General features: G+C 42.2%; 2 protein-coding genes across 2 annotated transcripts; one reads left to right on the plus strand and one right to left on the minus strand.

Moving 5' to 3' along the window:
• Positions 1 to 477: 477 nt before the first annotated feature.
• LOC124708233 (hypoxanthine-guanine phosphoribosyltransferase-like) lies at positions 478 to 4,070 on the minus strand. Its single transcript, XM_047239922.1, has 3 exons — positions 3,700 to 4,070; positions 1,227 to 1,391; positions 478 to 947 (listed from the first exon to the last, which is right to left on the minus strand). Exons 1-3 carry the CDS (start codon positions 4,006 to 4,008, stop codon positions 834 to 836), a joined length of 588 nt encoding a protein of 195 aa, XP_047095878.1. The 5' UTR covers positions 4,009 to 4,070; the 3' UTR covers positions 478 to 833.
• Positions 4,071 to 7,133: 3,063 nt separating this feature from the next.
• LOC124708112 (ubiquitin-conjugating enzyme E2 2) lies at positions 7,134 to 13,144 on the plus strand. Its single transcript, XM_047239801.1, has 6 exons — positions 7,134 to 7,326; positions 9,993 to 10,126; positions 10,218 to 10,243; positions 11,063 to 11,152; positions 11,886 to 11,974; positions 12,795 to 13,144. Exons 2-6 carry the CDS (start codon positions 10,002 to 10,004, stop codon positions 12,921 to 12,923), a joined length of 459 nt encoding a protein of 152 aa, XP_047095757.1. The 5' UTR covers positions 7,134 to 7,326; positions 9,993 to 10,001; the 3' UTR covers positions 12,924 to 13,144.
• Positions 13,145 to 16,439: the final 3,295 nt, after the last annotated feature.

Consider the following 16,439-nt stretch of genomic DNA (forward strand, 5'->3'; position numbering starts at 1 on the left):
TTCTTCTTTCCAGACTTCAGCGCTGGGAGACCTTTCAACCTCGCCGACCTCTGGGCCATGCGATGTAGGAATTTTGAAGAAACAACGATTGTCGCCGCCATCACCTGGAACATCTGGAAGAGAAGAAACGGCAGGACTTTCAATGGCGTGAGCGAAGACCTGCGTCTTGTCTCCCATAGGTGCATTGAGGACATTGGCTGTACTACCTCCTCTCCCTCTCTCACTCTTAATAATTGGTGTAACGGGTTTGACCCCCCTTGAAGCTCTCCCCCCCCCCCCCACCCCCCTCGCCTCCCTCTAAAAAATTGTAATAATCCCCATGTACACTTGTTGTTCTTGATCAATGTTCAGGCTGGCGTAAGCCCGCCGTAGACCCGGTCAAAAAAAAAAATTCTCAACGAAGCATGAGAACCAAACATGACAAAACTGAGCAGAAGATCCTTACAATTCTTTTTGTTTAGCCAATGAGACAAGATGTTGAAATAATACAATTACTCCTATTATTTCCTTTTCTGCATCTCGATTTTTTTGAACCAGGTGTGACCTGAGTACTCCACTCACACGGAGTATATCGAAGAGATAACATGTCCTACCACCACACAGATTTTTCTTCCTGCTTGCAGTATGGGCAAAATGAAGGTATCTTTATGTTATGCTGTTCAGAGGAACGGAATATTTCCCTCGGCCCAATATGGAGAAAGGTCAACTAGCAGGTGGTATGCTTCTTTTTGTACAAACTTAAGTACCAGTTGCCTAAAATATATAACCCATTTTTTTGAATCCTTTAATTCCCGCGATCTTGCATATCTTGTGAGTATTGTCTGTCCTCCAGTCTAATTGCTTGTTTTCTTATTGTACATCTCAGGCTTCAGAACTCCAACATAAGGCAGGTTCCGGTACAGCTCGGCGTAATCCATACCATAGCCAACAACAAAGCTATCAGGGCACTGAAAAGAAACAGAGACAGTTTGGCAATTAATTAAGGGACCGATACTGTTGGATAGCTTGCCACTACCATTTGTTATAAATGGAGGAGACGAACTAGACAGTGAACATAAATGATGTTAGCAGGTACCCTCCGGTCCTTTTTAATTGACTCAAATTTAGTACAAAGTTGTACTAAATTCGAGTCAATTAAAAGAGACCGGAGGGAGTAGCATATAAAGACTAATCAGGTTTGGTTTCATGCCATATAGCATGACGTTAAAGGTGAGTGATATTTGTACCTCGAACCCTCTGTAGAATTTTCCATCCCCCACTAGTTGAAAATTGACTGTCCTTCTTGCTGGTTTGTCAAGGAAAGTGCAAACTGATACGGATGATGCTCCTTTCTTTTGTAAATGAGCGATGAGACAGGAAACAGTATTCCCTGTGTCTACAATATCTTCAACCTACAAAGATACAAAACCGTCATCAATGAAAAGCTAATCAGATCTCACCAGAACATGGACTCTAAATGCATGATAGGCAAGCCAAATACTCCCTCCGATCGGTTTAAATTGCGGCGAGTGGTGCATGTACGGCAGGCAGTCCTACATGTTGAGCAGCATCAATTAAATAAGATCAGAGGTAGTAAAACGTAGACCCCCAAAGGTGGACACACTACTTGAAAAATTTATTTATGTGATGCTGTCATTTGCTGCCATTTTACACTGGGGTGCTGAAGAGATACATTTCAATTCACTACCTGTTTCCACGACAATCAGAGAAAAAAAAAAGGAGAAATGTGAATCGTTTAAGTCTATTTGATATCCTACCCAGAATATATGCTCAGTTGCAAAGCCATCCTACAGCTCAAAGCCCAATAGCACTGGAGACTTTGTAATCATAATAATTATTGATGAGTTATTGTTACTGATTCATCACCTCAGGTGCTAAGTAACCAAACTTCCAAGGTATACAATTGAGAGGTGTTATCAAAAGATGCTATTCACATACGAACTGACCACTACTGTTCTACGTATCCCAGTGCTAAAACATTCAGAGATTAGTGCAAAAAAAGAGCAATGTTCTTGCAAGTAACATGTACAAGAGAATTGTTTTCCTTGTAAAGAAAGGATAGTCATCACTGCATTCGCACTACAGCCTTACTTCTTCCTCTCCAGTCGCTGCCGGCTGCAAGGCAGGGCAATGGCACCTGATCAGGTCATTCCTCTAGGCCTGGGACATAGCTTGTATTAGCCGTCCAGAGTGGTGAGCACATCCACATCAGCAGCACTGCTATCTCGCCCAGACACCATTCTCGGAGTTGCCGGTCTGTGTCTTCCATCATATCCTCCTCCCTTCCTCCCCGACCATCCTCTTCCCCTGATCCGACCGCTTCCCTTCCCTTCCCTTCTGCCTCTTCCTCACATCAATTCGACTACCCGGGTCAACAGATGGCAGGCACTAGGGATGTGTTCGGTTTCGGGATGTGGTGGAATGGAATGGAATGGTTCCGTTCCATCCCATTCCATTCCATTCCATTCCATCTGGGTGTTCGGTTGATTTCAGAAGCTGTGGAATGGAACGGACTCTAATTAGTCTAAATACCCAATTAATTAGACCCTAATTAGTCTAAATACCCAATTAATTAGACCCTAATTATTCCCCAAACCACGGGAGAGGAGCCCGCCCGGCGAGCTCCGCGCCTGGTGACCTCCGCCCGCGCCCGGCGAGCTCCGCGCCTGGTGACCTCCGCCCGCGCCCGGCGAGCTCCGCGCCTGGTGACCTCCGCCCGCGCCCGGCGAGCTCCGCGCCTGGTGAACTCCGCGCCCCGGCGACCTCCGCGCTGCTCCCGGCGACCTCTGCGCCCGGCGACCTCCGCGCCCGGCGACCTCCGCGCCGCACCCGCCAACCTTCGGCCCGCCCGCGCCCAGCGACCTCCGCGCCCCCGCCCGCGTCAGCGACCGTCGGAGCAGAGGCGACGGAGGATGGCGGCGGGGCGACCTCAAGGAGGCTGAGGGAGGGGCGGCCCGCCGGCGTGCAGGAGCTCGAGGGAGGGGGCTGTCCGCCGGCGCGGAGGAGGATGGAGGTGGCCTGGCGATTAGCGAGGGGCGCGAGAGAGAGGGATGGAGGTGGCCTAGCGATTAGCGAGCCGTTCCACCTCGTCCGGCCGATTTGCCCGGACGGGTGCGTTCCGCATCTGGACCGAATATTCCTTTTTGTGGAACGAGTTCGTTCCATCCTATCTACCAACCGAACGCGAGAACGGCTCCGAGGAATGGAACCGTTCCATTCCGTTCCATCTAATTCCACAACCGAACAGACCCTAGGTCCTTACGACCAGGGATCAAACAGAAAACAAATGTTCGGTCCTTAAACTTTTCCCATTCTTGTAATGATGTTTGATATAACTAAATTCAGCAACTAGTCAACCCTGAATAAACTCAACTCTGCCGAGAAGTAAAAAATAGAACACCCCAATTCAGATGACATGACCAAACTAAACTTAGGTGATTTAAAGGACGACTATTACTTCTATGAATTCAAATATTCAATTATATCTTGCTTATATGCAAGGTTCGGGGAAAATAACAAACAGTCCACTCATGCAGACAACCAATCTTCCTCAGTTCTGACAGGCGCACGACCAAAAAACCTTAGTATAGGACCACTGCCCCTTAAGCAACAATCACAGAAAAATGCAGGCCAAGGAGCTAATGTCCCGCCGCACAGACCAGGATAATAAATAAAAGAAGAGAGACCCGAGGCACTAACCACGACGACGTGCTTCCCGGCGACGTCGACCTTGAGGTCGGCGGTGACCCGGGGCCGGCCGCTGGACTGGGTGCCGTCGCCGTAGGACTCGACGCGCACGAGGTCGACGGCGAGCGGCGCGTCGACGCGGCGGACCAGGTCGGCGAGGAAGAGGAAAGCCCCCGTGGCGACGCCCACGACGACGGCCGGGTCCGGGAGCCGGCGGAGGTCGGCCGCGAGCTCCGAGGCGACCTCCGCGACCCGCGCCGCGACCTCGGCCTCCGTCCACAGCACGCGCTCGATGCCGGCGTCGGCGCCTTCGCTCACCATGGCGGCCGTCTGGGGCTCGGAGCGTTAGAGTTGGCCGGCTAGGGTTTGGAGGAGGTGTTGCGGTGGAGCTTTGGGGGATTTGTTGCGGTAGTGGGGGAAGGGTGCCAGGATTCCGGAATCCAGCAGGGTCGTCCTCGTCACGATGGCGTCGACGGGTTCAGCAATTGACTTCTGTCCTGCAAGTTGCAACACATATTGTAATTAACGAGTACTCCTTCATAATGTACATGCGGGTATTACAAGATAAATTATGAAGTAGAGTAAAAATACATTAAGAAGATGTATCTCTCCTTTTTAATTATTTCACCTTCAATGAGTTAAGTGCATGTAGAAAACAAAGAAAATATGTGCTCAACATTATTGGGTTTGATTTCCGTGTGATGAGAAAGAAATAATTAAAATGCATTGCGAAGATAGGAGTACACTCTTTTGTGGACAAAATTTAGAGCTAGATATCCACTTATTGAAGGACGGAGGGAGTAGCACCGAGTAGGAAACAATTTTAGCCTAAAAAACTACAGTTGCAAGTCAAATTGCAAAGCAAATCCAACGATGCAGGACTTGATTGAGTTGTAAGCTTATTCTCAAATAGAGAATTATCAATTCCGTTTTGATTTAGAGCACACATTTTTCTAGTGATTTTATTTCATGTACACATATCCTACTCTCTCGGTCCCATTTTTTTTTTCCAAAACAACCACTTATCTCGTTATTGATGAAAATCGGGATAAAACCTCAACAAGTGCATCAATGTCATATGGAACATGGCCACATTTGGAACCATCGGCCCACATGGCCACCTACATGAAGCACACACACCAACAAGAAGAAAGACCACCGTCGAGATAGCGATCAAACGTCATCGTTATCACATGTCAAGGAGCCAACGACTCTGACTTCCCTTCCAACGACCACAAACCGGCATGTGCAACATCCGACGTTCGAGCACATGTTGGTGTATGTCAAACAGTTGATGGCAGCATCAACGACAAACAACTTCGACTTAAACAATGAGTTCTAGAGGAGAAATATGCAGAGCTTGGAGTCTCTCGCAAGAGACCACCCTTCACGTTGGTAGTAGGCATGGGTGGACACCCCCGCCCCTAGATTTGATAAATTCTTCAACTCTGATCGAATTTAGGTGCATCTTGCTTCTATAAAAACAGTTAGCTACATACTCCTAGGCAATCTAGTATATACTAAAAAAAGTTGCAAGAGATTAAGGATCAATTTTCAAATATGTTAGAGTTAGTTTACATATAGTTTCAATAGACTATTTTTTTATCTCTTGCACGATAAAAGGCATCAAAATGATGTCACACATTAAATTCTCTTAACATCGTGCTAACTATTCGACAGATAACACTATCGTAGAAATTATGAACCTATACCACAATGTTTACATGAAAGTATGGCAAGTCCATCTAAGAATTAATGTTATTCACAATGGGCAGGTCACGTATTCTAGTCGGCCTAGTGACGCAACAAGCACTACCAACTTGACAATAGCATGTCATATATTTGTCTTAGTAAAACAACATATATTTTTTAAGTTATAGTTATTGTCTCATGTTATTAGACATGAAATTCAAACCAATACCAAATCCCCCCCCCCCCTCTTCCCGTTCTATAATTTTACTAGATGCAAACATAGATCTTATTGGCAAAGAAAACAAAAAAATGATATGACCCATATGCGTAGAGCCTAGCAAGAGAAAACCCGATGAATAAAATACCCTGAAATATCAAGAAATGTATGAGTTAGTTTCATTAATACCATTTTATTCCGAGATTCCGCATACGGTGGTAGCTAGTTCTACCATGGCACCACAAGTTCTATAATCACGGCATGTTTTGGAGCCACACCATCAATGTAACTATCTTGCGTCTAAGCAACACTTCATAGTTATAGTGTTTGTGGTACTTTTAGATCATTATGGCCCTGAAGGGAGGCCCCAATCCCATTTCGATTAGTTGGAGAAAGTTCTTAAGAATTGTGCTATAAAAGCTTTGAATGACCCTCAAACTGCTCTAAAGGTGCCTCATTTTTAGCAGTTTTTCATGCTTTTTTGTGCTTGTGGGAGTCGAATAGCTAGATAGATAGTTCTACTCATGATGCATGAAGGGTAGGATAGATGCAAAAAAAAATTGTGATTCTGCTGCAATAATTGTACTAGAATGATGAATACCTTAAACAGGTAGACATAGTTGTCAGAATCATGATTCTACTATACAATTCTATGACTTCATGAGCTAAATTGAGTGAAACGATTCTGCTAAGCAGAATCTGAGATTGCAATCCTACCATATAGGTTCCGATTCGATTCATAATCACGATATTAACAACTTTGCGGGTAGAAATTAAAATAATTTTGCTAAAATGAAAATGGGCTTTAATTTGATTAACATCGGGAATATGAAATTGAATAAATTTATGCTTTGCTAATTGAATGAAAAATGCTACAAGTGAATGCGATAGATGGTTTAAACAAAAAATATCGAAAATTAAAACATGTATAGAATTACCGGAAAACCCATGAGTTTGTACAAAGTCTCATGCAATAATCTAGAGATCTAAAATGATTGGATGTCTATGATAGGAATATAACAATTTTGAAGCTTATTTACAATGATGACATGCTCGCGGGAGTGAAAGTTCCCGGCACTTCAACAAGTTCACGCAGGTATTTCCCCAACAAAGCCATGGATAGGACAAAGACTAGTATAAATCATTGTCACTCATGTCTTGTTATCATGTTGAACCTCTATTGTAAACTAAGATGATTAGATGTTTGATCACTAGAGTGGCACATCTAAAATATAGGATCAATTTATCGCTCTAGTGTTGTCTTTGCTTTTTTTGTTGACAAATTTTGCTAGAGAAAAATATACTCCTAAAAAAGCCACCGCAAAATATCGAGTCAATAGTCTGTGATGATATTCTTGTTTCTTACAGTGGTAGGAGTATGTACGAAGTTGGCAGTGACGTTTATCTAATTAACACAAAAGAGAACATTATATAGCTGAAAAAAAAGTTGTAATGGCACAGCAGTTGTGCTACAAATGGGGACCCAGACACAGAGGCAAGCGAAGTGCACGCGGTACTTTCTTCACTGGTGATCCATCGTCCACTCACCCTCCCCCGTCCGCCACCAAATCCGTTCCCATCCGCCCCAACGCTCCAACCCTTCTTTCGTCCCCTTTCAGTCGAACCAACGAATCTCCCACTCCTCCGCTCGGCTCCACCGCACTATGCTATAGTCCCTGGATTCCAGAGTGCCGTCGATTCCTGCGGGATCTGCCGAGGCCTGATCGGAGGTATGTTCCGCCGTCCCAGCCGTGGCCCTACATGCGATAGGGTTTGCTCCCAGAGGTAGATCGACGCGAGGCTGTGCTGTGATGCGCGCGACGCGATCGCGCGCACTAGTTCCTTCCCCTTGCCGACCGTGATTGCCCGCCCTGACGTGAGCGGTACTGCCCTAGATGTAGCTAGATCGTGGGACTGATCACGCGTGGGAAATTGATCCCGTTCGCGATGGGTCCGTGAGCTTACCACGCTTTATTGCTTGTTAGTATGATTTATTTATTTTATCAGCACATATGCCCTTGCGTTGCTACGGGTATAATTTTTTCAATGATTTTTGGGTCATTGAGAATCTCCGTACGGGAAATTAGTTTCTTCTTGACGGGAACGTGGCTACTGACAAGAATTAGGCCTGCTTTCTTGTCAGGTCGTGCTACTCAATGCCCGGTGCAACAAACCACTTCGGTCATCCATGTGGCTAGCCGCGTGTAGCAGGAGAATTCTTTGGCGGGGACGGAAATTTTGGCATGGCACGTCGTGTGTAGGCGTGCATTTCCTGCTTATGCGGCCATCCGTGTTCGCTTCCCGTTAGGGCATCTCCAACGGTGGACTCTCAAATGGGCATGCCGACATGCCATTTATCCATTTGAGAGTGCACTGGATAATTTGGGAGGTGGACAATTATGGCACCCCCAAGGGACACCTCCTACGGATTATTTGCCCACATCGCAAGCTACTTATTCGACAATACCAATTCAACAACATCATCAAGATAGATATCTGTAAACTAATGACAAATAGAGAAATAGCAATATGGGAATGCCTTTATATTCAACAACATCAAGATATCTGTATTTTTATTTAATCACCGTATGGCTAGCACCCACGAGCTAGCTGCTCCGCCTTCTTCTACAAAAAAGAAGGCTAGTCCTCCTGCTTGCACCCACGAGCAGCTGCTGCGAGCGGAGGTGAGCGCCGGGCAAGGATCTGTCACTCCAGATGTTGCTGCGCACGGAGACGGCGCTCTGAAGGAGATTTTGCCAGTGCTACGCGTGGAGGCAAAGCACCGGACCAGAGGCTGAGGTGCTGAGCTGCTGCTCTTAGAGGCGACACACTGGATCGATAACACCGTTGTCACGCTGTCCGTCCATGTTTTCTCCGCTGTGGGAAGATGCGGCGGAGATCACCTGCTCCTCTCCTCATAATTGAGGTGGGCATGGAGGCGGGGGTGATGCTCTCATCTCACGGCGTGGTCAGATATGGCTGAATCAACCTGTGGTGGCGAGGTGAACTGCATGTGGACTGCCGTGCCGGCGGGTACTCCCCACCAACTGTGGCGGTGTGCGGGTGCAGCATCAGGCTGATCAGGTCGGCTCCGCTCCTGGCGGCTGCTGGCGTGATGGCATGTGGAGACTGGATAGTTCGAGGTGGTCCGATGTTGAGTCGCACTCTCCGAGGCAGCCGAGTTGCTGAACTGATCTATACACAGAATCCTTTTTTTTTCATTACGTGAGTCCCTGGAATACAGGATCCAGAGAACTGATTGGAATCAATCTGTTCGAGCGGTATGTGCGCACACATGTTTTTGTCCCTCTCCTAACGTTTTTTTTTGGCACTGAGCAGACTCGATTGTGTTGTGGTGAGGAGAAAACGCTCGGAGGCCTGGGCTTTTAAGCATGGAGTTATTTCCTCGCCTCGTGCCAAAATTCAAGTATTTGTCGGATCAACTAATCTCTTTTCTAATCGGGATGGACGGAACTCGGCCACGACGTATAAAGGCGTCTGGTTTTCTTTAGGTAGAATCAGGAGGATGGAGCTTGGCCACGACGTACCTATTATTTGACGTAGGAAACGGACAAAATAAAGGAAATACTCCTCCCTTTGTTATTAGGCACAGATTGTTGATGAGAGTTTCTTTCCTTCTGTGCCTGTTGTATTATGCCAATGTCTAAGGGACCGAGGGTAGATGTGATTAATTATTGCTGTCGTAGTTGGCGTGCTGCAATACCAGTGCAGTGCTTATTTATAGAAAACACCATTTTCTTGCCACACATGACACACAAGGTGCTTATGTGTAGCTTGCATTGCGATGCACCGAAGTTCTATAGTTGCTTTTGCATTTTGACTCCACTCAATATATAATGCAAGTATGCAACAATCAGGCACCTCCAATAATAGAAGAGATATTTTTTTCCAAGAACACGTGAGGGAACACACGTCATCTGTGTCGGAGCAGAGCCAGCCAATTCGTTGAGCCTGGCCAAACTCAAACTAATCCAGACAAGTGGTTGCCCATAGTGCAGCTGAAGGAATTCTCATACCCTCATGTAACATAGACTAATTATTGAGGCAATCAATGCTTCTTGAAAGATCATAAGTGATTTTTTCACACTGTTGTTTGCCCAAGGGTAATGATTGGTTGTGTTGACAATTAGGTTGCTCATCGTCTACTATCCTTGTCATTTATTTTCATTTCATACCAATAATCTTGAACAATTGTATGAGTTGTCAAAGTATAGTTTATAACTAGGAATGTAATAGTGTTCAAATAAGGATATAATTTTAGAAAATGGGATCTGAGTTTACAAACATTTGTGGATGTTGCAGTACTATTGGATTGATTCCAAAATATTTTTCCTTGCTGCTTCTTATAAGTCATGTGGTGATATATTTTCTGCAGAAAGCGAGGATGTCGACTCCTGCAAGGAAGAGACTGATGAGGGATTTCAAACGACTGATGCAGGATCCCCCCGCTGGTATAAGTGGGGCCCCTCAGGACAACAATATTATGTCGTGGAATGCTGTAATTTTTGGGTAAGATGTTACTTCATGACTACATACTTTTTACCTAGTTTATTTAGATAAGTTTTACTTAATTATCATTTCCTCATGTCTTACTTTGCAGCCCTGATGATACTCCCTGGGATGGCGGTAAGTTGGTTTGAGGCCTTTTGCTTTTGACTTTAGATGTTGTTTTGGTTGGGAGAATAATTACAGACAAGCATGATATGGTGTCATATATCCTACTTTCTTTCCATTTTCTGAGATAATTCTTTCTTGTAATTACATTTCCATTCTGGATGTCTCAGTTGATTTAATTATAGTAAGAGAGTATTTACTTCTTGTGCAATAAGAATGTTACCAACTTACCATGCGAATGCATCATACCCAAACCAAACGTGGTTACGCTTCAGTTTGTTCTTCTTGCTTTTATTATTAACCTCATAAAATTTGGTTTGGTACTGTCTATGGTGCTTCGTATCGAAGAGGCATGTATATTCTACATCATCTGCATGTTTATGTTAGCAAGGCATGTATATTTTACACTTCGAGTGGTTAGATTTGGTACTATCATTTGGGATTCGTCTTGAGTTCACAGTTTGGAGACGAAACGTGGTTGAGGTCGCAGCTTGAGAAGTATTTCATATTTGTAATGTAAATCACATTCTATTCTAATTGATGGATTAATTAATTCATGTTAAACTTACCTGTTAGTTGTGGTTTGTTGTTCATTCACATTATCTTGTCCTTCCGAGTCATATGAGCAACCGGGCACGTGCATTGCACATTTCTTGCGATGTATACTCGAGGGGGAATATAACTGACATGTCATAAAATTATATCTAAATTTAAATGCATGGTACCTGTCTTCATCAGTCATGTGTATTCTTTCATGCAATTTTGAGCTTTTTTTTTAATGAATCAGTTTTGTTTACTGTTACCATTAAACCAAAATTGTGCTTACTTCAGGTACGTTCAAGCTGACACTTCAGTTTACTGAAGATTATCCTAATAAGCCACCTACAGTGCGATTTGTTTCTCGGATGTTTCATCCTAACAGTAAGTCTTCGGTGCCTTTGTTTAATATCTGTTGTATGGGTAATGGGTATCTTCTCTTCTTTTCGTTAAGCCCAGTTCCTTTTGGTAAGTATTGGTGCATCATTCCTAAGCTAATATACATTGCTGAGGAAGCATATCAAATGATAACTGCCAAGAAAATAGGATGAAAGTACCAGCCATTGCAATTTGACTTAATTTGAATCACCCACATTAAATACTAGAAACCACAGCCACTTACCAAAAGTCCCCAAGAATAATCCTGCCTAGCTATACCGTCTCACATCCACCTTGATATACACCATCCAAAGTCAATATAGTGGCTTAGGTTTGAGTTTTCATTATCCTACTTCTAAGGTTTTTTCCTACCTGATATAACCCGTACACGTCTATAAATGTTTAATTCTGGTTCCAGATGCTGAAGCGTGGTTACAGAATATTGAAAGGTTAAGCAAATATACAGGTTCAACAAATACCTGTTAGATTAATACCTTTCCTTTTTTTTCTACATCAGGTATTCGTGATGATTACTTTACTTGAATATCAAATTATGTATAGTGAACAACAGCCTGCGGCCGTTACAGCATTTTTGACTATACACAGTACTTACAGTTTTAGCTTTATTTTGTCATTTATGTAACTATCTTCTCGGTGTAAGAACAATATAATGCTATTGGCATTATGTTTTCGTACTCATTCGTTTTGTTTTCATGACATATTGTTTTATTATGAGCAGTTTATGCTGATGGAAGCATATGCTTAGATATCCTCCAGAACCAGTGGAGCCCGATATATGATGTAGCAGCTATACTTACATCCATTCAGGTAGATGGCACTCTATCATTAGTTTACTATTTTTGGTGTATTCTTGTAGGACAATGCTTACTAGTTGAAGTTGTGAAATATGCTAAGCGAAACCCACCCAACAAGGACTGTTTAATTTATCTCTTTGATATTCATGTGAACTGTTCCTTGTAGAATAACTACTTCATTTTTCTTTGTTACATGCTCTGTTCCTCTGACATACCAGATGATGTTACCCTTCTCTTTGTTAGAGGCACTGTCACACTCACACTATATATCTACTATGATTTTTTGTGTCTGATTAATTGATTATCAGTATTACTATTAACTGATCTGATGTTAACTAGTTGTTAGGTCTAATATTATATATACTCTACAGTGAAGACTTCTCAGCATATGATTTTAATCTTGATTATGGAACACTTCTAATCTTTCTCAGCTGTCTGAAGAAAGAAAACAGTTATCAGTAGTAGTGCTACTTTCTATATTTACATAATTTTTGGTAGTCTTGCTGAGGTGGCTTGTTGCCAACACTAAGTGGAGATGGCGAGAGGATGCATACAAGATTTGATTAGGTCTCCTCTCTGTAGGCTCGGTGTACAAGATACAGTCTTGACTCTTTTTTTTTGCGGATAGTCTTGATTCTTAAATATGACTATCGGAAAGGGGAGGATAATCCTGTGTACCAATCCTAGTCTTTGCACATCTTGCTTAGTTGTGTGGCAAGCAGACGCCGCAGATTATAAACAGCAAATGAACAAATCACTAGTCATTTTTATTGATTCAGCATATTTATTTTGTTATAATGGTGCCAATCTGACCTAGCATTGAATATTTTCAGTCATTGCTTTGCGATCCAAACCCAAATTCACCTGCCAACTCTGAAGCTGCCCGCCTATTCAGTGAGAACAAGCGGGAATACAACCGAAAAGTTCGTGAGATTGTGGAGCAAAGCTGGACTGCGGACTAAAATCACTGCACCCAGCTGATGGAACATCAGCGTCTTGCGTACTGAACCGCTTGCAATGTAATTAAAATGTTACAACATGCTTGTTGTTTACTATGTTTTTCCTTTGGAGTGCAGCATTGTTTAGATTCTTCAGCAATGAAGATTATATCCAGTCTACATATAACCAACTATGCTGAGTTTTAAGGTTTGAATCAGATTGAGTTCAGTATGGACTTGGTTTATCTCTGTTGCTGACAACAAGTGCTAAATTAGCTGCATGAAACCGAATAGTGCTTATATGAGCATAACTTGGGCTTGCATGGAAGCTAATTTTTTGTTGCTCGAAGGAATTTCTTCCTCAATCACACCTTTCATGACAGCAGTTTAACTATAATAGATGATACCACCAGAGACCAGACTGCTCGGTTTTTAGTATCTAGAAGCAGTTTAGCTATTCGCAGGGACATCAGAGTGTTCTTCTAAAATGGTAGCCAAGGACTGTGAACTTCTTTTTTTGTGAAGTAAAGTGTGAACTGTTTGTACGTACAGTTTTCTCAACAGTCAACAGTCCTCTTGCAGAAGGTTTCAAGGAATCATATTTTAGTCCGTTTACCAGATTGTGCAATGTAAGCCACTGAGTGGTGCACAACAATCTGAACTTCTAGGAATGAAGGACGCAAAGCATTACAGAAAGAAAAGGAGCAGTGTGAATGTGTGATACTGGAATGCAATATGTGAGCTCCGCACACCTTTACTTAGATATATTTGGCATTTGCATTTAGAACAAAGGCGGAGAGTCATACAGTTTCCACGCAAAAAATGGAAAGGAGACAGACCAACGTAGAGAGTGGGTTAACATATAGAGATGTTGGGGGGGCAACTTGGGTAGGATCTTGCTTTAAATATGATCTATGAGATCGATTTTTTTAACATCAGAAATATGTTCAAATATTCTAAAAAAAAAAATGTCAACACACCTCTGTGTTATATATGCAACACCTAAAATTTGCTGCTTTAAATTCAACCTACATTTAGAGATCCAAAAAAGATAAGTTTGTGAGTGAATAGTGTGAAATACTATTCACCTAAGGTTGACACTATTCAAAGCAGAATTTTTCTTTTTTGTTTCTCTAAATATAGATAGAGTTTTGAGCTAAGTTTTTCTGAGGTTGTAAATACAGACTATAGGTATGTTGTGAATTTTTTTTCCCGATTTTTTCGCTTTTGTAAATATGATTTTTATGAACTAATCCTATGATCTCACCTAAAGAGTTGATCCTATACAAGTCTCCCCCGAGATGGGATATGGATATGGACATCACATGGATATGTATATATGACATTTTTCAGAATTTTTTTACATTTGAAAGTCCCAATTCATTAGGCAAGAGCATGTGCTCCTGAGATCAATTCTGAATTTCCGGGCGCATGGCTATTTCATAAGCATTTCAAATCAAATACTATAGAGAAGTTATCAATGTGTTCCGGAGCCCACGCAAGCCAATCCTCCAGCATTTGTGGGGACGCCTACATCCGGCTAACATCAACGGGCAGAAAGAACCCATGTTGATTCCAGACTAAACTTATTTGAACCAAGTTTACTCAAGTTCCTTAGGAGCAGAATGTGGTATGCTTGCTAAAGATACTTGTCGTGTGACAACTTAGAGACCGATTAATGTGTCTAGAGTACTGAAATTGCATCAATGCACAAAATGGTGGACAAAAGCAAATAGCAATTCATCGCGGAATAACGCCTTCGGAAGTGTCCACGGAAAGTTCATATCGAAGGTTTGCCTCGCGCCAACATCTCGGGGGAGACTTGTATAGGATCAACTCTTTAGGTGAGATCATAGGATTAGTTCATAAAAATCATATTTACAAAAGCGAAAAAATCGGGAAAAAAAATTCACAACATACCTATAGTCTGTATTTACAACCTCAGAAAAATTTAGCTCAAAACTCTATCTATATTTAGAGAAACAAAAAAGAAAAATTCTGCTTTGAATAGTGTCAACCTTAGTTCACACTATTCACTCACAAACTTATCTTTTTTGGATCTCTAAATGTAGGTTGAATTTAAAGCAGCAAATTTTAGGTGTTGCATATATAACACAGAGGTGTGTTGACATTTTTTTTTGAGAATATTTGAACATATTTCTGATGTTAAAAAAATCGATCTCATAGATCATATTTAAAGCAAGATCCTACCCAAGTTGCCCCCAGGGGAGACTTGTATAGGATCAACTCTTTAGGTGAGATCATAGGATTAGTTCATAAAAATCATATTTACAAAAGCGAAAAAATCGGGAAAAAAAATTCACAACATACCTATAGTCGAGAAAAATTTAGCTCAAAACTCTATCTATATTTAGAGAAACAAAAAAGAAAAATTCTGCTTTGAATAGTGTCAACCTTAGGTGAATAGTATTTCACACTATTCACTCACAAACTTATCTTTTTTGGATCTCTAAATGTAGGTTGAATTTAAAGCAGAAAATTTTAGGTGTTGCATATATAACACAGAGGTGTGTTGACATTTTTTTTTGAGAATATTTGAACATATTTCTGATGTTAAAAAAATCGATCTCATAGATCATATTTAAAGCAAGATCCTACCCAAGTTGCCCCTGCTTATCATAAGATTTCAGGGAAAAGTAACATTTTTGTGACATGTGCTAAAAAATATCATATATACATATACATATCCCATGCTCCAAAAAGGTTTTTTCACATCACATTTTTTTTTGGTATTTTTACCTAGAACAAAATTCATGTCTTTTCTTCATTAAAATTCTCAGACATGTAAAAGACAAACATCTGCAACGTCAAAACAATTCAATTTTTAAAATTTTAATGAATTTAATGTTCATCCAGAACATTTGCTCTCGGGAGCCAAAACACCACTTCCCGCTGCGCTCCATGCTTTAAGCAACGAGATCGACGATCTTGTAGCCTGAGGAAAAGTGTGTGCCTGCACGCGCCCGTGTGTATTGAAGTTGGATTCTAATTCACTTGCTATGTGGGTTGACATGAATCATCGGAGAATGAAAATAACTTAATGTAATGCTGTAGACCTTCTCATGTGGAGATTATAATGAACCGATGTATTTGTGTATAGACCAAGGAAGCCAAAGGTGAGAGACGAGGAAGATTGCCGGAACTAATCTGTCCAAGGCATAGACCACCGGATCAATGTGGATGTCTTTTATGCATAGACCACCGGAACCAAAACTTTGGCGTAAATAGAAGATGGCAACGAGAGATGAATGTTATAGAGGTGAAGGTTGACCATTATTTGTGCAGGTTATCATGGGTGTAGCAGTTGTGGAAAGATCGACAACGCCCGATGATTTTGATGAAATTAATATCGATATACTTTAGATAAAAAAAACCAAATTTAAGGGCTACGGTCAAAGAAACTTAGAAACTCCCGTGCAATAGAAACACCTCCATACACAGAGACTTTCTCCCCCCTTCCCCTCCTCTCTCCACCCATCCTTGAGAGGCGCCCGTGAAGAACCGGGCCAATATCGAGCC

Source organism: Lolium rigidum, chromosome 4, assembly GCF_022539505.1.
Source record: "Lolium rigidum isolate FL_2022 chromosome 4, APGP_CSIRO_Lrig_0.1, whole genome shotgun sequence".
In the NCBI taxonomy this organism is placed as follows: domain Eukaryota; kingdom Viridiplantae; phylum Streptophyta; class Magnoliopsida; order Poales; family Poaceae; genus Lolium; species Lolium rigidum.